The sequence below is a fragment of the Pezoporus occidentalis genome, unplaced genomic scaffold (genome assembly GCF_034315485.1).
Source record: "Pezoporus occidentalis ecotype Australia unplaced genomic scaffold, CSIRO_AGI_Poc_V1 ctg327, whole genome shotgun sequence".
NCBI lineage: Eukaryota > Metazoa > Chordata > Aves > Psittaciformes > Psittacidae > Pezoporus > Pezoporus occidentalis.
Genome location: NW_026915235.1, coordinates 487,419 through 509,119, shown reverse-complemented (window position 1 = coordinate 509,119; position 21,701 = coordinate 487,419). Strand labels below are relative to the sequence as shown.

Here is a 21,701-nt window from a genome sequence, read left to right as displayed (position 1 = left end):
GTGGGACCAGCCACCCCAGAGGTCTGAAGCAGGAAAAGGTGCAGACCAGGATCCCCTCCCCTGCTATGGGGATCCCCTGGGTCACTTCACCCCTATGTCTCCCCTTCCCCTGAAGAAACAATTCCCAGTTCCCCCCCTTGAAAGCTGCTGCCAGCTCCCCCACTAAGAGCATTATGCAAACCCCCACCACTGCTACATGGTTTTGTAATCAATTAAACGCATTTTAACCAGAACTGCCCCCAGGCAACTCCTGCAAAGTGCTATTAGGGGTGTTAGGCAGTACACAGTGTCCCACCCCTCCACCAGGCATGTGGCAATGGCAGGGCACACTGAGCGACATCCCGACCCCAGCTAGGCAGCGCCGATAGGGGAAGTCCAGGGGAGGCCAAGTCACGGCTGATGGATCCCCATCCTGTAACCCACGCATTACCCCCAGCACTGGGAACAGGGCATAGGTGGTAAATAAGGGGGGAGCACCACTTGCCCGGAACCGAGAACACCAGCACAGGAACGAAGCCGGGGGGAGGACGGTGCACTGGGTGCCCCTCAACCAGCACTGCAGATCACTGTGACTGCCCAGCCAGTGACCACCCCAGCAGCTGCCATACCTGGGCTGATGGAGGATTAGAGGGATGCAAACCCACAGTGGGAGAGTCATTGCTGTCTGTGCTGACAATGCCATATTGCTCTGGAAAGCCACCCTGATGGGGAATATGTGCTGACACTGGAGAGAGTTGCTCCAGGTGGTGTCTGAGGTGTAAAACGTGGTGGGAACCACAAGGGTTGTTGCAAGTGTACTGCTCAGCATAGGGGAAAACAACTCAGATGAAGCAAGGTGCTTCCAGCACACCTCAACCTCAGCCCTCCTGCAAGCTCCTGCCCGTGTTGTGCTGGGACTGGCACTATCCAGAGACCCTCAGGCTTACACCTTCTGCCTAAATAGCCCAATTCCCTGATGCTCCTCCAGCAGTCATGGGGGTGACAAACCAAGCTTGTCCTTCTGCTCTGGCATTGGCACACCCTCCCAAGAAGGCCTGCAGCCACCCAGGGTCGTCCCTCATCTCAAGGATGGTGCCCTGTTCCCACCCTGGGAAAGGACTTTTCCTAAAACCAAGGTCCCAGCAAGCTGCTGGCTCCTGGAAGGATAACCAGCACCTGCAGTTATCAAGGACCAAAGCATCAGCTGTGCACCAGAGCCCCTCAGGAGCCCACATCCAGGGGACAAAACCATGAATCCCAGCATCCATGGGTTCTGCACTATACAGCATGGCATGGCATGGCCCAGCACAGTGCCTTATCAGCCTTCCCGGAATTAATGGGCTGGTTGTTCCAGCCCTGCGGAGATGCTGGCATCTCCTACCAGCACTGGTCCTGCTTCCTATCAAGGGCATTTGGAGAGGGGTCAGGGGTGGGTGGGGGGGACCAGGTTATCCATCAACTCCATAGGTTCTGCATGATTTGGCATCCTACGGAGACAGGCTATAGCCTCCGGCACGGGTGAAGGGGAGAGGGACACTGGAAGGGACACTTGAGTCACAAGGGAGTTGAGACATATTCCCCATGATGCTGCTGGGTGTTCTGGAGTGACAGTTCTGCTGGTGCAGAGTTTGCTCCTTGGGACAATGATGATAGATGGGAGCGGGTTATAGCGAACAGGCTGAGAAATGATTTATGGGCTCAGAAAGGAATGGGACTTGGATCCAACCTCCCAAGACCATCTGGACAGGGGTCCATGACAAGCCATGGTAAAAATGGCAGCCGGAATCCTCATGGATGGCAGGCATGGAGAGCATGGGCAGCGTTAGGAGCTTGTCAGAGCTCAATGTCCCCAACACCCAGGCAGGGCTCACCATACCAAAGGGAGCATGTCCCCCCACCATGCCCCACTTCTTCCTCCCATGCTGGGGTCCAGAGCCGCCCAGTGGGACCAGAGCATCTCTTCCTCCGGCCACGCCCCAGCCATGACAACGGAAGGCATCCACGCTGGCAGGGGACAGTGAGTGCCCCGGTCACCTTTTCATCCCGGCACTTCAGGACCTTTTCCTCCCTTTGTGACGCAGTTTGGCTCCACTACCCCGGCCTTGGCCCCTGGCCATGTCCCGGGGTCTGAAGTTATGGATTCAACAGCTGGAGAAAGCAGCCCAATGGGATGCGGTGTGGGAGGACTCTTGGCCCAGCTCCACGGCGTAGGCAGAGCACGAGGATTCCTTTCCCAGCACCCCACCAGCCATCCAGTGTGGGGACCCCTTCCGGCAGGCTTTGCCCTGCTCCCCAGCTCCCTGAGCAGGTGCTAAGGACCTCTCTTGGTGCCAACAGCTACAACAAGTCCCACAAAGCCAGGCAGCATCCTAGAGAGCAGAGGGGCAACACTGGAATGCAAGGGGCATTCCACACGGCAGTATCCTGAAAAGCTGCCTGGGCTCAGCCTCCATCCCCAGCCCAGTCTCTCCTTGGACTGCAAAGTGGCAGACAGATGGGTGATCCCAGGGTGCCTCTCCCCATTCTGTCCCCATCCAGCCCTGGAACAATATATCCTCAGGTTTAATATCCCAGAGCCCCATGTGCCCCCTCCCAGCCTTCCCCACACTGGTGGCACGGGCTGCCAGCAAGGAGCAGAGATCAGCCTAAAACAACCCCAGAGAAGCAACAGGGCTATTTTGTTAATTATTTCAGTTTTCAATCTCCCGGCGAGGTGACTTGTTTAGGCTAATAATTGCTTCAGTTGGATTTTATCTGGCTAATTAATCAGTTAATAAATGACTTTGCTGCAGGGGGATAGATGTTGCGGCCGTCTCCTTAACTGGGGACTGGAAAAAAACAGGGAAGGAGCACAGCCCATGGGATTTCCACAGCCACATGGTGCACATGGGTGGCATGGGGCAGAGAACACCCAAGCAGGGACCCCCAGCCTGTCAGCATACTGAGCCAACCTCGGAGTGTTTGCAGCAGCCCCTGCCAGGGGGAGCAGCCCTCAGCTCCTCTCTCTGCTGTGAAGCTTTTGGGACACAGTTTTCCTTGCTGGTACCTCTGCTAGATGGAGAAGCTGAAAACTGGGGAAGACAGCTTGGAGAAAAAAGAAGTCATCATCTTTGTCACAGAAAACATGGGATTTCCCTTTACTGCCCAGCCTGGTTAGCATGGGTATGCTCCTGTCAGCAATACCACAGGTGAGCTGGGGATTGCCTCTGTACCAGGCTCTGGCTTCACTTGACCACTGCACTGCAGGGCTCAGGAGCTCACTGGCCATGGGGCAGGGCTCTGGTGTGGGATGGGGGCTCTTTTCCTCTCCTGCCTCCTTCCCAAGAACCACCTCAGGCTCCACCTTGGCCCGCTCTGGATGTAAAGCAGCCATGAAGCATCTCCTGAAGACCTCAGGCACTGCAGCCTCCCTGGGTTGCAAATCTTTGGAGACCACCAAAACCAAAGCCCTGAGTGTCCTGGGCACAGCAGCACTGGGGCTTCTAGGTCTCCTTTCTCTCATCCACTGGTCCTCAGGGTGGCCTTCATGGCTGAGCCAGCTTAGTCCCAGCTGTAAAAGCCCATCCCCACAGGGCCCTCTCTTCTTGGTCCCCTGGCAGTGCTGGTAGGGGGAGCCTCATCACAGGAGCCAGGTCTGGTGCAGGATGGTGGGAGGGCTCAGGCTCTGCAGAGAGGCTGAGGGAAGGGGCAGGGGCACCCTAGCCCACAGAGAGGCACTGGGGGTCCTGTGGGGATGGGCAGTGAAGGACGGGGGGTCCCAGGTTCAAGGGGAGCTGTACAGGTTACCCCAAAGGGCTGCACCACTGTGAGTTAGGAGCTGGCAGCAGACGGCTTGCCAGTCCACATGGGTGCTGGCTGGGCGAGGAGCAGCGGTCAGGTCCTCCTCTTCCCTCGCCACTCTACCGCCAGGCCGGCACATGGAAACGCTGTCTGTAAGTCCCCGCGGAGCTGTGGGGAAAGGACAGCCATCAAACAATGCCAAAGGGATGTCCTACCCCTGCTCCAACCTAGGAGGGGCTTGATCCCAGATGAGGGTCTCCCCTTCATCTGAAACTGCTCCAGGTGACATTCAGTGTAAGACCCAGCCATTCCCCTCCTGCTGGCTGTCAAACCTCCTCCCTAGCTGGCTGCACCATGGCTGGCAAATGCAAAGTGGCACCCCCCTCCCAGCACACCTCACCTTGGACAACAGCAGCTCCTGCACTGTGGCGTTGCCCAGGTCCAGGGGGATGGTTAGCCGCAGTGACAGAAAGAGATGAGATACACCTAGGGATGGAAAACATGGTTCTGGTTATAGCCCTTAAATATTGGGCTCTGTCAAAGGATCTGGGGGTCTTTCCCCTGATCCTCTGTCAGAGACACAGAACCTTCTCCCAGGTTAGTCATGTCATGGACACCTTAAACTGTCAGGAGAATAACGCTCCACCTGTATAGCAAACCACACATCCCACAGAGCATCAACACCCTTGTATTGAGAGCATGGGAAAAGAACAGGGCTCCAGGACCCCCTGCACTTGCCCCTGGAAGCCTAAAGCCACCAGCACTGAGGGTGGTGATACCCATGGGGCACTGCACTTACTGGTGTTGGATGTGGTGGTGGGGCAGACAGGCAGCATCGTTGGCAGGTCTGCAGAGGTGCTGAGGGCAACCTCTGTGGTCTGGGTTGAGCTGGCAGCAGGGGAAGAGGGCTCCGTGCCTGGGCAAAGTAATGTTATGTTAGTGCAGCCTGCAGAGAGGTGCAGGATGCTCCTACAGCTGGGGACAGACCGAGCCTAAATGGAGCCACCTCCATGAAGCCACCCAAGTATATGCCCAGCATCCCTTTGGGGATTTGTCCTGACTATGCCCCTTGCTTGCCAGGCACCCCATGGCTGCACCTACCTGTGGCTGCACTGAGGGTCCCAGATACTGTTGATATACCTGGGGTCGACCCCAAGGGTGAGTTGGAGTTGCCAGGGGTAGTCCTGGATGTGGGATTGCTGCTGCACATGTCCGTGCTGGTAAAGGGGGAGGCTGTGCTGTCTGCCAGGGTTGTCAAGGGCTCAGCTGAAGTGACTGTCGGTGCTGGTGTGGTGAGAGGAGGCACAGTGGATGGTGAGAAGCTGCTGGTCCCCAGCGATGTACTGGGCCTCTCCAGGGTAGAGGATTCAGAGCTGGAGGGAGGGAGAGTGGCTGCAGTGGTGGGGTCAGTGGTGGGCAGCACTGCTGAGGTCTCCATAGGTGTCAGGGAGGTAGGGACACTCGTGGACATGGTTGCTGTCACATCTGTGACGGTAGTCGCTGCAAAGAGGTGGGAGAATGAGGTGTACAAGGGCTGGTAGTGAAAGGCTGAGACCATGGCTCTGCTGGGGATAGTGCAGCACCACCACCATGATCTCCATGAGGGATCCAGAGCTGCACATCAGCCATGGAACATTGAGAGTGAGAATTCACTGTCCTGCATGGATCCACCATGTGGATGCCCAAAATGGGCATCAGCAAGGCAGGCCATGTAAATCCAAGCCCAACAAATCAGGAACAAGACATGGCCATCGTTGGGCTCAGGACAGAAACTCCTGTAGGCGCCAGCACTGAGACCCGTTTCACCACCTTCACCCACCCCTGGAGGAAGTCAGACAAACCCGTCCGACAGGAAGAGCAGTGCAGGAACTGGTGACCGTGAGACAGGCTGGAACTGCAGCAGCAGCGGTTTACACAAAGCTCCCTGCTGCAGATAGTCAGGAACTGATAACACCGGGTGTAAATAATGGCAAGGGGGGAACCAGCCCCACAGAGGAACAAATCCCAGCTCGCAGCTTAGGGCAAGTAGTTAGAGACGTGCAGCAACCCATGAAAGCTCTGCGGGGGGGGGGGGTCATGAAGGATGCAGGAGGGCCTTCCTCTCTGCCTGCACCGACTCTGTACTGGGGCATTGTGCTATCCCTGAGGAAGCCCAGGCATCTGTAACCCTTTCCAAAAGGATGCACAAACAGCCTGGCTGTCCCAGCCTCCATCAAGGTATGCCTGCGAGTTAGTGGCTTTGAGATGCCAGGCTGGATTCCACCATAATCCCAGCAGAAACCCAATGAGTTTGTGTCTCTGCTTGCATCGGGTTGGGGAAACAAGCCACGAGCTTTCAGCCAACGCCACCAAAACTTCCCACAGCCATTCACTCCGTGAGCTGGTGCTGGCTGCAACTGGTTAAATAATAATGTGGAGAAGGGCAATGGTCTGATCCCAACCCATGCTGGGTATCTGCACTATAGATCCACATGCTCACATACAAAGGAGGAGCTGTAAGTCCACCTCTGTTTCCCATTTAGCAAACAACACTCGCAGTGTTTCACTCCCTCACCACACAAGGCACCACACTGTCCCGAGGAATGATGCTCCATGCTCACCACCCGCCCCATGGAGACCATTGCAACCCACTCAGCCCTTACCGAGTACGAGGTGCAGCACGGCGAGGCGGGCAAGGCTCAGCAGCAGCAGGGGCAGGGGTGACCTCCTGCTTTGCCCAGCCATGTCCGGGTGGGTGGGTGGGAGCCGATGGGACCCTGCAGGCACCAGTCCAAGTGCTCCCTATGTCCCCAGCACTGGGGTTTCCTGGTCTCCTTTGCCCAGTAGAGGAGGAGCATTCAGGTGGGCTCTTTCACTCCCTAGGTGTTGGCAGCAATGGGGGGGTTTCCACCCGACACAGATACTCCCAGGGAGCGGCGCGATGCCAAGCAGACATCAGCTGCACAGCTGGACCCAGAAGGGCCAGGAACAGCAGGCAGGGCAGGCCGGCAGGGCCACCACTGCAGCCAGGGACTGTGCCGTCCTTGCCTCCTGAGGAGACAGCGACAACAGAAAAAAGCCCAGGGAAGCAGCCAGGCTGCCTGGGACCGTCCCGGTGCTCCACCACGGGGGTGATGTTTGGTGGTGGCTCCGGACACCAACGCCCTTGGGAGACAACAGCCTTGTCTGAGCGCGAGGAACTGGCTGAGAAAACAGGAGGCGCTCAGGAAGGGCGTGCTCCAGGCTGACGGTTTGTCCCCTGGGCTGTCTGTACAGGCATCACTTCCCTATGTCACAGCATGTCATGGCTGAAGCGCTTTGCTGATAGCTGGAGTCACTTCCTTCTTCTCAGGGTCAGGGACAAGAGCAGTCAGAGGTGCCTGAAGGCACTGGGCCAGGGTACAGGCGCTCCTGGAAGGTACAAACATGCTGGAGGACCGTCAGGGCACAGCCACCCTACCGCTGTACAGACACATTTAGGCATCACCGTTGTACAGCGGTACAGGCACTCTGCTAGGGTGCTGTCACACTGTAGCCATTAGGCCAGGGTACAAGTACTCGGTCAGGATTCAGTTGCTGTACCTTGGTACAGGGATTCCGGGGCCACATGCACAGCTAGGGGCACCGGAGCATAGGGTCCAGCCTCCCTGCCAGGTAGAGGTGCATGGAGAGGGGTGTCACCAGGACACAGCTGTAGCCCCGGGGTGAAGATTATACCCTGGGAGAGCCACCGGGGTACGATCACACTGCTGGGACACAGGTGCTTACGATGGGGCACTGCCAGTGTACAGCTATTGAGGGGGAACAGCTGGTGTACAGCCGCATTCCGGGGGTACAGCCGGGACACCGCCCCACCGCCGCGCTACCGCCGGACAACAGACGCCGCGCCCCCGAAGCCACGCCCTCTATCGGGGCCACGCCCCTTCCCATACTTACGCCACGCACGGTCCTCCCACAGGCCACGCCCCTCCCCGCTTTTCCCGCCCCTTCCCGCGGTGGGGTCGGGTGGGAGCCGCACTCACCCGCGGCGGAGCTGGGGGTCTCGGAGGCGGCGCCAGCGGTGGTCCCGGCCGTGGTCTCGGGCAGTTGGGTGGGGGTGCTCCCGGGGCCCCCCGTGCTGGTAACGGCGGTGGCCGTGGTGTCCGACGTGGTCCAATGGGGCTCATCCGAAGTGACTGTCGGTGCTGCTGCGGTGTGGAAAGAGGCGCTGCCGGTCCCTAGCGATGTGCTGCCAAGCAGTGTGGCCACGGCTGGCTCTTGGCGGGTGGTGATGCCAAACGTGGTGCCCGCTCCGGTGGAGGAGAGAGGAGCAGAGTTGGAGGGAGGCAGTGTTTTCTTTTCGACTCCAAACGATAAGACAGCCGATGGCGTACCGGTCCCCACAGATGTGACAATGGTTGAATCAGTACCATTGGATGTCATAGCCACCGGAGCTGGTGTCGGGGTGCTGGTGGTGAGCCCTAGCCTTGTTTGGGTGGGCTCAGGTAGTACCGAGGTGCCATCGGGAGTGCTGAGGGCTGTGCTACCAGTCACCTGTGGTGTGGTCATGCTGGAGGCTGCCGGGCTGCTCCTCAGAGGCACAATGCTGGCTGTGAAAGCACCCATGGTGGAGGTGTCAGGGCTGGAGGGAGGGAGGGCGGCTGCAGTGACAGTAGGCGTGGTGGATGGTGAGAAGCTGCTGGTCCCCAGCGATGTACTGGACCTCTCCAGGGTAGAGGATTCAGAGCTGGAGGGAGGGAGAGTGGCTGCAGTGGTGGGGTCAGTGGTGGGCAGCAGTGCTGAGGTCTCCATAGGTGTCAGGGAGTTAGGGACACTCGTGGACATGGTTGCTGTCACATCTGTGACAGTAGTCGCTGCAACAAGGAGGGAGAATGAGGTGTACAAGGGCTGGTAGTGAAAGGCTGAGACCATGGCTGTGCAGCACCACCACCACCATGAGTTCTACAAGCTATGCATGAGCAATGGATCATCAGGAGTGGGAATTCACTGTCCTGCATGGATCCACCATGTGGATGCCCTGAACAACAATATGATTGTCAGCAAGGCAGGCCATGTAAATCCAAGCCCAACAAATCAGGAACAAGACATGGCCATCGTTGGGCTCAGGACAGAAACTCCTGTAGGCGCCAGCACTGAGACCCGTTTCACCACCTTCACCCACCCCTGGAGGAAGTCAGACAAACCCGTCCGACAGGAAGAGCCGTGCAGGAACTGGTGACCGTGAGACAGGCTGGAACTGCAGCAGCAGCGGTTTACACAAAGCTCCCTGCTGCAGATAGTCAGGAACTGATAACACCGGGTGTAAATAATGGCAAGGGGGGAACCAGCTCCACAGAGGAACAAATCCCAGCTCGCAGCTTAGGGCAAGTCATTCTCTGTGAGGGGGTGAAGGATGCAGTAGGATAAGACCTACCCAAGCTTTGTGAGTTTGAGGCATGCAGGAGGAATGAGCCTCAAGTTTATTCCCTGTGTTTGACTCAACACTGCTCTTGCTTTGTGTCAAGTGCAAACATCACGATGGCATTTGGAGTTTTCCAGGCCCACAACATCCTGGTGATGCTGCCATCCAGGCAGGGCCATTTTGTGCTTCTGGGTAGGTCGTATCAAAGGCAGTGAGCCCAGCAGTGACCAGTGTTCAGGAAGGAAGTCAAACTGTGAGCAAGGTCTTCTCTGCTTGGATGGAAACCCACATGAGAGGCAAAAGAAGTGAAGCCAAGCTTGTTGCTTCTGTGTTGCAGAGCACAGTCCTTTCACCCACTGGAACGAGGCCGAGATATCAGAAAGCAAACAGCACGCACAGTGTTCTACCTGTGTTGAAGCCATGCCGAGGCTGCCACCACCACCCTGGGGAATGATGCTCCCATCTCAGCACCCACCCAATTGATAGCACAACATCCCACTCAGCCCTTACCCAGCGTGAGGTCCAGCACGGCAAGGCTCAACAGCAGCAGTGGCAGCCCTCCTCTCTGCCCAGCCATGTCCAGAGCCAGCACCCCCACTCCCTAAGTGGAGACAAAGTCCCTGCACCCAGGGATACAGGGCCAGCGAATGGTGCCAGCAGTGGAACTACGGTGCCGAGTGACGTTTGAAGGTGGCAGGAGCCACTTCCTCATTCCAGCGGGCAGGGAGTGGAGGCACTGGCGGGCACTACTCCCCTTTCCCGGGGGAAGGTGCTGCACCGATGTCCCCGGGGCACCCGCGGGCGCCGCGGACATCGTCACAGCACCGGCCCCCGTGTGCACGGGGGGCGGTGCCAGATGATGGAGTCCCTCCCCTTATCCCGAATCCCTGCCCATTTCCACGCCTTTAACAACCCCCCTACCCCCCGTGTTGTATAACATCAGGAGGACCGCGTGGCTGCCAGGTAAGGACCGGGAGGGGCAGGGTACCAGCATCCCGCTGGCTTACGGACCGGGATGGGTAAGGCACCGGGAGCTCAGTACGGTCCCGTTTCCCTTCGCAGCTGCCGCGCGGAACCACGCTGCTCTCGCTGCCGGCCCGGGTAGTGCTAAGGATGCGGCGGCGGCAAGGGAAGCGAAAGGCCTCGGCCCCGGAGGAGGTTTTACGCGTGCCTCGGAGGAGGACGGAGAAAGAGGAGGAGGTGCAGGAAGCCCGGCAGAGGGCGGCCCCCTCCGTGCGAGAGTTTAAGTTCAACAAGAAGCGGGTGCGCCTCATCTCGGAGGGCTCGGATCTGAAGGATGATGGTCGGTGCATCCTTTACTGGATGTCCCGGGACCAGCGGCTGCAAGGTGTGAATCAGCAGATGGGGGAGGCTGGGAAGTGGAGCTCCTATGGGTGGCGAAATCCACAGTCCCTTCCCACAGTAGGCCTTGGAACTGGTTACCCCTGTGCAGGGGAGACCCCATCTCCATTCCCTCAGTAAAGCATCCTCCCTGACACTGCCCCATGTGCTTTCTCCCCAGATAACTGGGCTTTCCTCTATGCCCAGCGCCTGGCCCTCAAACAGGAGCTGCCTCTGCATGTCTGCTTCTGCCTGGTGCCCAAATTCCTGGAGGCCACCATCCGCCACTATGGTTTCATGCTAAGGGGTCTGCAAGAGGTGGCCGAGGTATGACTGCTGCAGGGATGTCCATGCTGAGTGGGACAGGGGTCCTGAGGGAGGGGGCAGAAGACTCATCCTTTCAGTGGATGGTCGTGGGATGTGGTCTGCAGGGGTGTGAACCATCCCATAGCCTTTTCCCCCTCACTGCAGGAGTGCACAGAGCTGAACATTGCATTCCACTTGCTGCTGGGCTACGCCAAGGACGTGCTGCCTGCATTCGTGCTGGAGCATGGTGTTGGTGGGCTGGTGACGGATTTCAGCCCCCTCCGCCTCCCCAGGCAGTGGGTGCAGGACGTCAGGGAGCGGCTGCCAGAGGATGTGCCATTTGCACAGGTGGGTGCCTGCACTCTGCGAGGGGAAAACTGGCTGGAGAAATGTGGGAGAAACTTGTCTCCTGCGTTCTGTGCCTGCAGAGGTGAGCCAGAGTGACCTGAGCAGGGAGTGTGTGTGTCATGTCTTTGGGACCATTTGCTTCTCCTGCTCACACCCTCCTCCATGGCTTTGCTTTCCAGGTTGATGCTCACAACATCGTGCCCTGCTGGGTTGCCTCCCCCAAACAGGAGTACAGTGCCTATACCATCCGGAGAAAGATCCAGGCTCAGCTCCCTGAGTTCCTCACGGAGTTCCCCCCTGTTGTTCGTCACCCATATCCCCCCTCCTGCCCAGCAGAGGTACCAGCAGCAGACGCTTCCGCACTCAAGGCCAATCCTAGAGGGTTTTACAGCTGTTTTGTGATCCTGGGAGAGGATGGCAGGGAATGGGGACAGTGACCTGCCTGAAGTGGGCAGGTGATGTGGAGATGGCAGTGCCCTTGGGGAGGTTGGTTCGCGTCTCATTCATTCAGGGCAGGTCTAGTTAAGAGGAGAAGGCTGGCATGAGCTTGGGACTTGCTGGCTGGGGACACCCAGGGGACCTAAGACTCAGGGCAGCCCTGGCTGAAGAGCATCTGTAAATGCACTCATGCTGCTTGGTCACTGCCCAGCCCATTGCTTGGGAGGCCTGTTATTCCAGCTTGGAGGTGGACCATACAGTGAAGGAGGTGGAGTGGGCGACCCCTGGGACGGCTGCGGGGCTGGCTGTGCTGCAGTCCTTCATCAGAAAGCGACTGAAATACTTCGGCTCCCACCGGAATGACCCCAACAAGCCTGCGCTCAGCAACCTGTCCCCGTGGTTCCACTTCGGTGAGTGCCCCAGGCTTTGCAGTTGGCAGCACGGCTGAGCACGGTAGCTGGGACTGGCAGCCTGATTTCCTCCCTCCCCATGTCCCCAGGCCAGGTTTCCACCCAGAGAGCCATCCTGGAAGTGCAGAAGCACCAGCATAAGTACAAGGAGTCAGTAGACGTGTTTGTGGAGGAGGCCGTGGTGCGGCGAGAGCTGGCTGAGAACTTTTGCTACTACAATGAGAACTATGACAGCGTGCAAGGTAGCGTTCTGGTTTGGGTGGGCAGCACTGGGGCTGGCCTGGTACCCAATGGCTGGGCTGGTACCCAGCTTGGCAAACCCAAGACTGACTTGGAGAGGGGCTGTGAGGGCACTAATATGCTGCCATTCAGTCCTTCTGAAGGTAAAACAGGAGTTGGTAGATGCCCTTTTCAAGGTTGATGTCCCCTGGGCATAGTGCTCTTCAGTAGCTCAGTTCTCTATCTCTTCCCCAGGGCCCTGCAGAAGCTGGCTGCTCATCATTGCTCCTTATCTCTCTTGCTCACAGGTGCCTATCCATGGGCACAAACCACCCTGAAGCTCCACGCCAAAGATGAGAGGCCTTTTCTCTACAAGCTCCAGGAGCTGGAGCAGGGGACTACACATGACCCACTCTGGAACGCTGCCCAGGTACTGCCCCACATCTCCCTGACAAAATGCTGAGTCTTTTCCTGAGGGGCAGAGGTGAGGTGGCACAGACTGACCTGTCCATCTGTCCCTTTTCCCCCAGCTCCAAATGGTCCGGGAGGGCAAGATGCACGGCTTCCTGCGGATGTACTGGGCCAAGAAGATCCTGGAATGGACCCGCTCCCCAGAGGAGGCCCTGCAGTTCGCCATTTACCTCAACGACCGCTACGAGCTGGATGGGAGAGACCCCAACGGCTATGTAGGCAAGCAGCAGGATGGGGCACAGCAGGGGGGGTCTTATCTCTGATGGCCAAGGGCTGTGGCAGGGGGAAGGCTCTCTGCAGGCTACCCAGGCCATCCTGCTTTGCACCCACATCTCATTGCTCTCCAGATGCCTCCAAGCAGGGGCAATGCTGACGTTCTGTCCCCACACCCTGCAGGCTGCCTCTGGTCCATCTGCGGCATACATGACCACGGCTGGACCGAGCGTGCTGTCTTCGGGAAGATCCGCTACATGAACTACGCTGGCTGCAAGCGCAAGTTCGACGTGGGGCAGTTCGAGCGTCGCTATGCTCCCTGCACACTCTCCCAGTGACAGGCACAGCAGACTCCAGACTGCTTGTGCCCCTCTGCACTGGGGGCAGATGTGCCAGTGCCAAGGTATGGGCTCACACCTTACACCACAGCCGGGGATCACCACAAATGCTGTTGGAGGGCTCACTGTGATGGTGGCAAGCCCCGGGGTTTCACAGGTCTCTTACCCCCTGCTCAAGCTGCTGGAGCCCCATGGGCTCTCCAGGTCCCTCCTGCTGCCACATCTTCAGTGTGCCTCTGCCTGCCCAAAACCTCTTCTACAACCACTGTGTTTGGGCACAAGCCTAAGTTGCTGTTGCTGCTGCTAGTCACAGCTTAGATTTAGGCTGAGCAGGGCTTTTCTGGGGAAAAGCTCCTAGAAAGCAGCTCCTCCTGGTGTGCTGCAAGGCAGGGAAGCCTTGTTTTGCTCCATGGAGAGCTAGCGCTGTGCTTGCACAAGCATCTGTCAACAGTTGTTTTAAAGTTTACAGTTTGTATCTATCCATCTGTATATGTCCTGTGTGGTGTTTATGTGGTGATGCACAGCACTGCTGCAAGCGACAGAGATCCAACAATGGGACACCCAAGGCCATGCCTGCAAAGGCAGACCCAGGGAGAGACAGACCATACAGGGAGCCCCAGAGCGTACAGGGAGCCCCTTACTCAGTGTTTTGTACTTCCTGCCCTGAGCCCAGTGGGCAGTTTGCAAGGAGAGGCCACAAACCACATGGATTAGACCCAGTGACATCTGGCAACGCACTGCCAGTTGCACAAGTTGTCCCCCCTCTGCCCACTCCCTCCCTACCCCAGGGGCCAACAGGCACTGCAGGACTGACCCCAAGGGCAATACACACTGCTACAACAGCTGAAATGATGCCACAACAGAACCAGGCCCATCATTAACTTAGTTTATTAGGGATGGCATTTTTGTTGCCTCTCTGTGCAACAGTCCCATGGGGAGGGCTCCAGGTAATGGCCAGAGCATTCCCTTGCTCTCTCTTACAAAGAGCTCACTGCCTTGGCCACTTCCAGTGTTCCTTGCAATGGTGAGTGCTGGGCACAATCCTGCCCTGGAGCCCTCCATCGAGTTTGCAAGTCCCACTGCTTCCAAAGTCCACAGTGGAGGGTGGAAACCACAGATAATCCAAAATCCCTTCTCTCTTCTTTAAATGTACTCAGTGCTTCTAGAAGGGGACATAGGCAGCCTCTCAGCTGCTGTCCCATGACATTAAAGTGCTTCAAACAAAACAGGGTGGATGAAGGTGTGCTGCTGAGCCAGCTCCAGGGAAGGGGTGCCAACTCCGGGCAGCAGTGTGAAGGCCTGGCTTGCTGTTGAGGACAGAGAAGACAGAGGTGGACCAGCATCTGGCAGCCCCATGGCTTGCAGAGACAGACAGTGAGCAGGACAGCAGTGGCTCCCCTGGCAAGAAACAGAGCAGAAGCAAGACAGGAGGCAGCAAACACTCCAGGGAGTGTGTGGGGAGCTGAAGCCCCTTTCCCGGCTAGACCTGGCTTTGCCAGGATGCTGCGAGTCAGGGAGACATGCTGTTGTGCAGCAACGCTTCCAGCCACCCTCCTTCACAAAGTCCTGCATCCACCTCTCCTGGTCTCAGACTCTCTCCCTGACCCTGCCACCCCTGCAGGGATAGCCCATGAGGGGTCACACCCCAGCCTCAAGCCAGTGCTTGTGCTGCAAAAGCCATTGCCTCTAGATGCCTTCTGCCAGTGTATTGCTCTACAGTTCTTCAACACCCTTCTTGCACATACACAGGCCACACCACCCTTCTGAACACGCCATGTCCTACCCATGCCAAGGTGATGCTGGACACTCACCTGTGCCATGTAAAGCATTCCCCTGCAATGCAGGCACCTCCTCAGCTGACTGCTAGCCCCAGAGCATCTTGTACTGCTGGGTCCGACCCTGCGGAGCTGTTGGTTGTGGCAGGCAGCTCTGTATCAGCAAGGGACCAGCCCTTTGAAGCACCTCAGTGCCAAACCCTCTCCCCCATTCACCCCCCATTGCAAGCAGGCTGCCTGGCCACCCCACTGCACTGCACCTGGGAAGCCTTGAGGCTTTGCCTGGCTCAGGGACATCTCTCCCAAGTGGAACAGGAGATGTGCTGGGAGAGAGGACTCCTGGCAAACAACAGCTCCCTCCAGGGCTGAGGAACCAGGAGCAGGACAGGCTTGGAAGTTTTATACCTGTGAGCCCCAAGCAGAGTGCATGTCCCCCAAAGAGGCATTTCAAGCAGCACCTCCCTGGGGGGAACACACAGTTAAAAATACAAACAACCACATTAAAAAATAAAACCAAACCCAGCAGATTAAAAACCAAAACCCCAAACCAAAGAACAAACTGAGACAGGGGCTCAGGGGATGTGGCTGGAGGGCTGAGCCTTCACTCACATCCCAACAGAAGGCAGCTGCATACAAGGCAGGTCCTGGTGCCACCAGTGAGGCCCCGTATCACCCTTAGAGAAGGACGTGCCCCCCAGGGGGACAGACAGGCAGAATGAGGAAGTGGGGCTTACTGCCTTCTCCAGCCATGGGGATCTGCCCCTACAAAAACCTGGCAGCACCAGTGTCCTTGTGCAGCTTCTCCAGGGGCAATGCCCCTCTACAGCACAGGCTGCATGTGGAGGGCAGGGAAAGCAGCTCAGCACAGATGGCACAAAGAGACAAGGCAGGAATCTGGCATTTTCACCACTGCCACATCCTCTGCTCTGATCCTGGAGTGAGAACAACTGCTCTCTGGCAGTGTCGCAAGCCAAATTTGAGGCAGAGAGCTGTTATATGCACATCAACCCCAAATCCCCACTGTCCCTCCATAAACACAACTCCCAGCAGCAAGATACAGGATCAGAGGACTTGGAAAGCTGATTCCCACCTCCAAGGAGCAGATGTGGCCAGAGATTCCTAATATACAGTTGATGAGCAGAAAGTGCTGATCCCCCAGGGACCCTGTTGGGGAGCAGGGCAAAGGGACCGGCAGCACAGCCCTGCCTGGTCCAGCATGAATAACTGCTCAGAAAAGGCCCCTGTTCTGCCTGTGAGGCAGAAGCAGTTGAACTTCCCCAAGCAAACCTGTGAGCAGTACCTGGAGCAGACCCAGATAATGGAAGATGTCCCTTCCCCAGCCCAGCACTACTGCACGGGAGGAAAACAGATCCCTTCAAGACAGTGCTCCAGCCTCCTGACAGTCCTCCTCATCGCCAGTCTGTGTGCCTCAGTCTCTGGTGATGAAAGCCATGCACATAAACCCACGTTCTGCTCCTCTGCTGCAACATTCATGTAGCTACCACCACCTCTGACTGCTCCAGCTCCTCTTCGTAGTCTGAGACGTAGGACTCCATGCTCTGCTTGGCCAGCAGCTCTCTCCGGGCTTGAAGCCGCTCACAGCGGGGACAGCGGGTGGATTTGAAGCAGGATTTGTGGTAGCAGGCTTTGCACTCTGCAAAGGAAGCATGACTGAGAGCTGGTAGAGGCTGACACAGACTGCCTGACACTTGGCACCCCCAGAGAGGGATGCTCCAGACTTGTCCAGGAGGACTTTTCAAACCAAAGCCATGGCAGAACTAGCACAAGATGCAGGGGTCCAGCACTGCTCTGGAAGCAGCAAGAAGACAGGCTGCAGGGTCCCCGAACTGACTTGTGAAGCCTTTGGGAGCACAGGCAGGAGGCTGCCTCCTCCACATAAGGTCCTTCCCCAAAATTTCACGATTCTCCAAGGAAACAGTAATTCTGCCCCAAGGTTTCTCTGGCACTGTGTCTGCATGGTGTCAGAGTCATTTCAAGCCAGTTCAGAGGCTGGTTCCAAGCTGCAGCAACAAGCTCTGCTTGGCCACTAATACTGGGCATTATCAAGGATTACACCTGAAGGGACCTGTGGATTTCCTGGCAGGCAGGAAGTGCACAGAGACAAAGCCTTTAGCCTCTCTCTGCTCTAGAAGGTCGGCTCCAGCCATCCAAGCAAGGGCAGGGGAGCTGTGTGTCCCACAGCCACAGCAGAAGGAAAGCCAAGGGACCTGCTTGCTGCAGTCACAACCCGACTGCATGCTGCCGCCTGGGTAGGGAGCACACAGCATGGTCAGGAAGGGACCTACATGCTCCACCACACCAGCAGCTCTAGACAGACTACTGTGATAACGTGGTGCAGAGACACAGGCCATGCACAGAGGCACCCCGGTCTGGCTGGCCCTGGCTCTACACCTCTTGCTAGCACAAATGCCACTCAAACCGGAGGCAGACCTTGGTGGCCTCAGGGTCTGTCCCCTTCTTTTTTCTCTGCACCATCTCACCTTCACATGTGCTGCACTTGTTGAGCTCAAAAGGGAAGATGATGTCGCTCTCATTCTGGCAGAACTCACAGATGAAACCTTTGGCTTGGCACAGCTGGAAGGAGAAAAGGTGAGGAAAAAGCAGCTGAATGCTTCTCATCTCCCTGGCAAGCAGGGCAGGAGGTAGAGCAGAGCCGGACAGGAGGACACGGTGCCCTGCTCTAAGCATGCAGGACAGCCCTTCCCCAGCATGGAGCATAGCAAGACAGAATCAACATGTGTTAGGGGTGGGGGGGGGAGCCAAAATGGGGAAACAAACATCCTGTATATGACCCAGTACTAACTCTGTGGAGCAGGCAGGAACAGTTAGCATTGAATCATTAATTTGGTGGCTGTCCCACATATCAAAGGCCTCCCCATCAGTTATCTTTGCAGCAAGATGCTCCCAAGGTGCTCCTGAGGGTGTGGAGCCATGCAGGAGGCAGGAAAGGGAGGCCTTACCATGCACTTATCAACGTGCAGACTGCCTGCCTTCAGGAGCTCAGTCAGGCAAGGCACCAGCTCCCCCTTCTTTGTGGCACTGAGGTCACGGAGCGAGTAGAGGTGTAAATCCTCTGTCAAGTGGCCAGGAACCGTATCAAAGGAGTCAAGGAGGCTTCAAGGATAGAGAAACCAGAACTCAGAGCAAAGCAAATCCATTAAGCTCCTTTCCACTGCTTCTGCTTTCTTCCTTCCTCCCCTCCCTTCTCCCTCCATTGCTCATTGCACAGCCTGCACAATCCCCAGTGCAAATTGTCATGGGACAGAACCAGAACAGCAAAACAGCTTCGTCTCACAGCCTGGTACTCACTCTTTAGCTAGCCGGCATGTCTTAAACATGTTCTTCATGTGGAAAAGCTGGATTCGCAGCAGCTGGAGAGGAAGGGGGGACACAAGAATCAGTAAAGAGAGTACAGTCTTTGGCCAAGCAGGTCTGCCCAATTTTCTGTGCTGGTGAAACAACCATTGCTCCTCAGCTGCTGCTCTCCTGCTACCAAAGTGTTTACACCACACAGGACAAAATGAGCACAACAACCATCACATGCTCCAGGAGATAAACTGAAGTCCAACTGGACACTAGGCAGAAATTCCTTTTGAAATGCCTCTGTTATTGGACAAAGAACAAGAGGTGAATGGAAATCCATGGTGCTGAGGTTTTAAGCCTCAAAACCTGAAATATCTGCTTCTCCACAGCTTCCCCAGAACGCTGTTTACAATGAACAGCCACTCACCTCACCCAAACCCCACTCAGGAAGGTGTGCAAAGGAGCTTACCCACACTTGGTTGAGAGACTTCACTTTCCGGTACAGAGCAGGATTGATATCCTGCACATTGAAGAGGGGGTCACTCCAGATCTTACTCAGTAGGTCCTTTGAGAAGTTGCTCACGTAGTACTTGCTGAAGTCCCACTTGCGCAGGATGCGGCTGGGGATGACCATCTGGGCATTCTCATGGCAGCACTGGCAGAAATACTTCCCCAGGTACTCACAGTACCGCAGCCTCTTGATGTAATCTGGCCAAACCCAGGCAGACAGGGAGGTCAGCTGAGGCATAGGCTCTGCACAACCACCTACTGGACTCCCAACATTGCCCAGCATTTCCAACAAGCAAGGAACCTGCTCGGAGCTATAGGACCCCAAGAGATGACTTTGCCTTAGAAGATTCAACATCTGAAATGCCCTTCCTAAAGGACAGGCTGGCTGCTCTTTGTCTCTACCACCCCTGTGACCTTCTGAACAAGGAAGCTCCCCTGTGGATGGTGCACACTAATATATATGCAGGCAAAGCTGGTAAAACCACCATATCATTTTCCCCAGTGTCCTTGTCCTGAGCTCTGCCACCACACCCCCACTGTGTGTCTTTCCACTTGTTCACAGTATTCCCCATTCCCCAAGTACAGCTCATGGTCCCAGCACTCACCAGGATCAGTCCGGATGCCACAGCCTGCACACCGGTAATTCTGCTTGGCTACACCCACCTTCCTCCTGCCCAGAGACAGAAGACAACATGCATGAGTCCAGCCCTGATGGCACATGGCACCAGAGGATGGGCACTGGCACAGGGGTGGACAGGAGATGGCCACATGCTTTGCCACTCCAGTGCGGACAACAAATCCAAGGGGAAAAGCCCTGTTGTGCCCTGGTGCACACCAAAGGCGCTGACCACTGGCACTGGCTCCATCTCATAGCACCAGCTATGGTAGTGATCAACATGCATTTATCGGGCTAAGAACAGGGAAGTCCTGGTGGTCAAGTAGGAAGGAGAGGATAATCAACCTTGGTGTTAATGGAAAAGGGCTGGAAAGGGCAGGACCCTGGAAAGCCATTGGCAGCACAGGTCCTTACGTTGGGGCTGGGTGAACATTGAAGATGATCTGTGGTCGTGGAGGGGCCCACTCCAGGTTTCCGCGCACCCGAATCCTCAGCTTGTAGATGTCAGCATGTTCTCCATCATCAGGAGAGATGGGCAGAGAGTCGGGGATGGGTAGGAGCTGGAAGAAGCAGGGAAGAAGGTAGATCCCTGCCAGGTACAGCAAATGCAATGCACCTGGCTGGCTTGCCAGAAACCTCTGGAAAACTGCCAGGCATCAAGTTGCTGCTCCAGCTGAACAGGGGCTGGAGGAGGGATGTCCCCAAGGATGTGAGCACTCTGATGTTGGAGGCTGTGGTGGCAGAGCCCCACTGAGCTGAACCCCAGAGCCTGGACAAAATCCCTCCTCCAGCTCCACAAAAGGATCACGAGCAAAGCCCCTCAGCAGTAGGCAGAAGCCAGGGATCTGGGGAAGATCAAGTACTCACAACCCTACCTTCTGGGGAGCATCATGCTCAGGGACCAGCCACTCCAATTCAGAGGCAGCTGGGAGCTGCATGCCTTCAAACTGCTTCAACAAGCCCATGGCCACAGCCTCCGCTGAGTTGGAATTGAGGAAGGAATGGGATCTAGACAGTGAAGGGGGCGGTTAGTACCGGGTCTCACAGCTGTGCTCTCCTCAAAACCCCTGATGCCTGTCCCATCTCAAGCTGAAGATGCCCCCTTCAACTTTGGTACCTGATTTCTGCACTGCTACACAGGCCTGCAATTGAGATACGTTACTGATTTCTATCTTTGCAGCTGCCCTCAAGTAAAGCTGGCTAATGGCACAACAATTATTTAGAAAGGCAAGCAAAACATATCTTACTTAATAAAACCTGTGCCTGTTTGCAGGGGAAGCTGCAAAGTGAGAGCCAGAACTGCTCTCCCAGTACAAACCTACCCAAGAACCTTCCAACCACAGACAGGGCTTTGTATCTTACCCAGCTAGCAAAGGGGTCCCTGCATCCCATTAGGGTTTTGCTTTCAGAGCATTAACAGCAGCAGTGCTTAGAACAGGTGGTGATTCCCCTCCCCACAGCACCCACCTCATCACCCCAGGGCAGTACCAGGAAAGGACTGAGCACTTCAAGTTTAAGCTGCTGCCACACTGCACAGTCAGTGAGCATTGCTGTGTGCCAGCAGTTCCACCTCTGGGTCACAACACCGCAACAAGGGTTGGAGAGAAGGTGTCAGCACCACGTAGTCTATCAGGCTATCCCAGTTGAGAGGAGAGAGGCAGGGAAGGATCAGAGCCAGCAGCAAGCCAGCAGCCAGTCCAGATGCTTCAGGTTATGCCATGTCCTCTCCCCAGCCTCTTACCCACCAGGAGGTGTGGGCCTGTCTCCTGACACTTGTCCATATCATATCTACCTCATGAGTATCCGGATCATCCCAGGTGCTGCTTACCAAATTTAAGACTAGAACCTAGTGCCTCACTGCTAAGTAAAGAGAGGGAGAGAGGAAGGGAAGGGGGGAAGAAAGGAGGGAGGGAGGGAAGAAGGGAGGAAAGGAGGAATGTCCACTCCAGTGCAAAACAGGAGCTGATGAACTTGGAAGAGCAGAGTTGGGCAGGAAAGGGAACTTGGTACCAAGATGTCTCGCCACAAGCCGCAAACGTACATGGACTCTGAAGAGAGAAAGGGCTTCCTGCTGGAGTCTGGGTTCCTCTTGATGTCTGCATCTGAATCACAAACAGACAAAGTGGAGCAGATGGGGCAGGGCAGGGGGATACACTCATTTCAAACCAAAGCTTCATTGTAAAACTCATCAAGCTGTTCAAGAGCACGTGAAATAACTACAGCATCAACTTCTACCAGTGAGCAGCAAGGAGA

General features: G+C 56.4%; 4 protein-coding genes across 9 annotated transcripts in view; 2 read left to right on the top strand and 2 right to left on the bottom strand.

Annotated features, from left to right (window-relative positions):
* Nucleotides 1-3,088: 3,088 nt before the first annotated feature.
* MUC20 (mucin 20, cell surface associated) lies at nucleotides 3,089-9,934 on the bottom strand. 2 transcript variants are annotated; one of them, XM_062629019.1, is made up of 6 exons: nucleotides 9,650-9,933; nucleotides 7,761-8,591; nucleotides 4,861-5,259; nucleotides 4,559-4,675; nucleotides 4,160-4,245; nucleotides 3,089-3,927 (listed from the first exon to the last, which is right to left on the bottom strand). In XM_062629019.1, the coding sequence occupies exons 1-6, from the start codon at nucleotides 9,714-9,716 to the stop codon at nucleotides 3,853-3,855; spliced, it is 1,575 nt and encodes a 524-aa protein (XP_062485003.1). In that variant the 5' UTR covers nucleotides 9,717-9,933; the 3' UTR covers nucleotides 3,089-3,852. The 2 variants fall into 2 exon arrangements, with proteins under 2 accessions (XP_062485003.1, XP_062485005.1); XM_062629021.1 differs by lacking the exon at nucleotides 4,559-4,675 and having other exon boundaries at nucleotides 9,650-9,934.
* Nucleotides 7,874-21,701, top strand: part of RPL35A (ribosomal protein L35a) — a 153,519-nt gene continuing 139,691 nt past the window's right edge. The window contains exon 1 of the mRNA XM_062629028.1: nucleotides 7,874-7,878. The gene's annotated coding sequence lies outside the window, so the exon portion shown is untranslated. The remainder of the gene's footprint in view (nucleotides 7,879-21,701) is intronic.
* On the top strand, nucleotides 9,966-13,704 carry LOC134168897 (deoxyribodipyrimidine photo-lyase-like). The gene is made up of 10 exons (XM_062629022.1): nucleotides 9,966-10,102; nucleotides 10,202-10,487; nucleotides 10,662-10,807; nucleotides 10,952-11,134; nucleotides 11,314-11,472; nucleotides 11,784-11,982; nucleotides 12,072-12,224; nucleotides 12,510-12,631; nucleotides 12,732-12,891; nucleotides 13,069-13,704. Exons 2-10 carry the CDS (start codon nucleotides 10,253-10,255, stop codon nucleotides 13,221-13,223), a joined length of 1,512 nt encoding a protein of 503 aa, XP_062485006.1. The 5' UTR covers nucleotides 9,966-10,102; nucleotides 10,202-10,252; the 3' UTR covers nucleotides 13,224-13,704.
* RUBCN (rubicon autophagy regulator) overlaps nucleotides 14,098-21,701 on the bottom strand; it is a 32,621-nt gene continuing 25,017 nt past the window's right edge. For all 5 annotated transcript variants that reach the window (XM_062629011.1, XM_062629012.1, XM_062629014.1 and 2 more), the window contains 9 exons: nucleotides 21,490-21,550; nucleotides 20,324-20,456; nucleotides 19,863-20,008; nucleotides 19,438-19,502; nucleotides 18,792-19,030; nucleotides 18,329-18,390; nucleotides 17,980-18,133; nucleotides 17,500-17,593; nucleotides 14,098-16,652 (listed from right to left, as the gene is read on the bottom strand). In XM_062629011.1, the coding sequence (XP_062484995.1) occupies nucleotides 16,489-16,652; nucleotides 17,500-17,593; nucleotides 17,980-18,133; nucleotides 18,329-18,390; nucleotides 18,792-19,030; nucleotides 19,438-19,502; nucleotides 19,863-20,008; nucleotides 20,324-20,456; nucleotides 21,490-21,550 (1,118 nt within the window). In that variant the 3' untranslated portion in view covers nucleotides 14,098-16,488. The remainder of the gene's footprint in view (nucleotides 16,653-17,499; nucleotides 17,594-17,979; nucleotides 18,134-18,328; nucleotides 18,391-18,791; nucleotides 19,031-19,437; nucleotides 19,503-19,862; nucleotides 20,009-20,323; nucleotides 20,457-21,489; nucleotides 21,551-21,701) is intronic.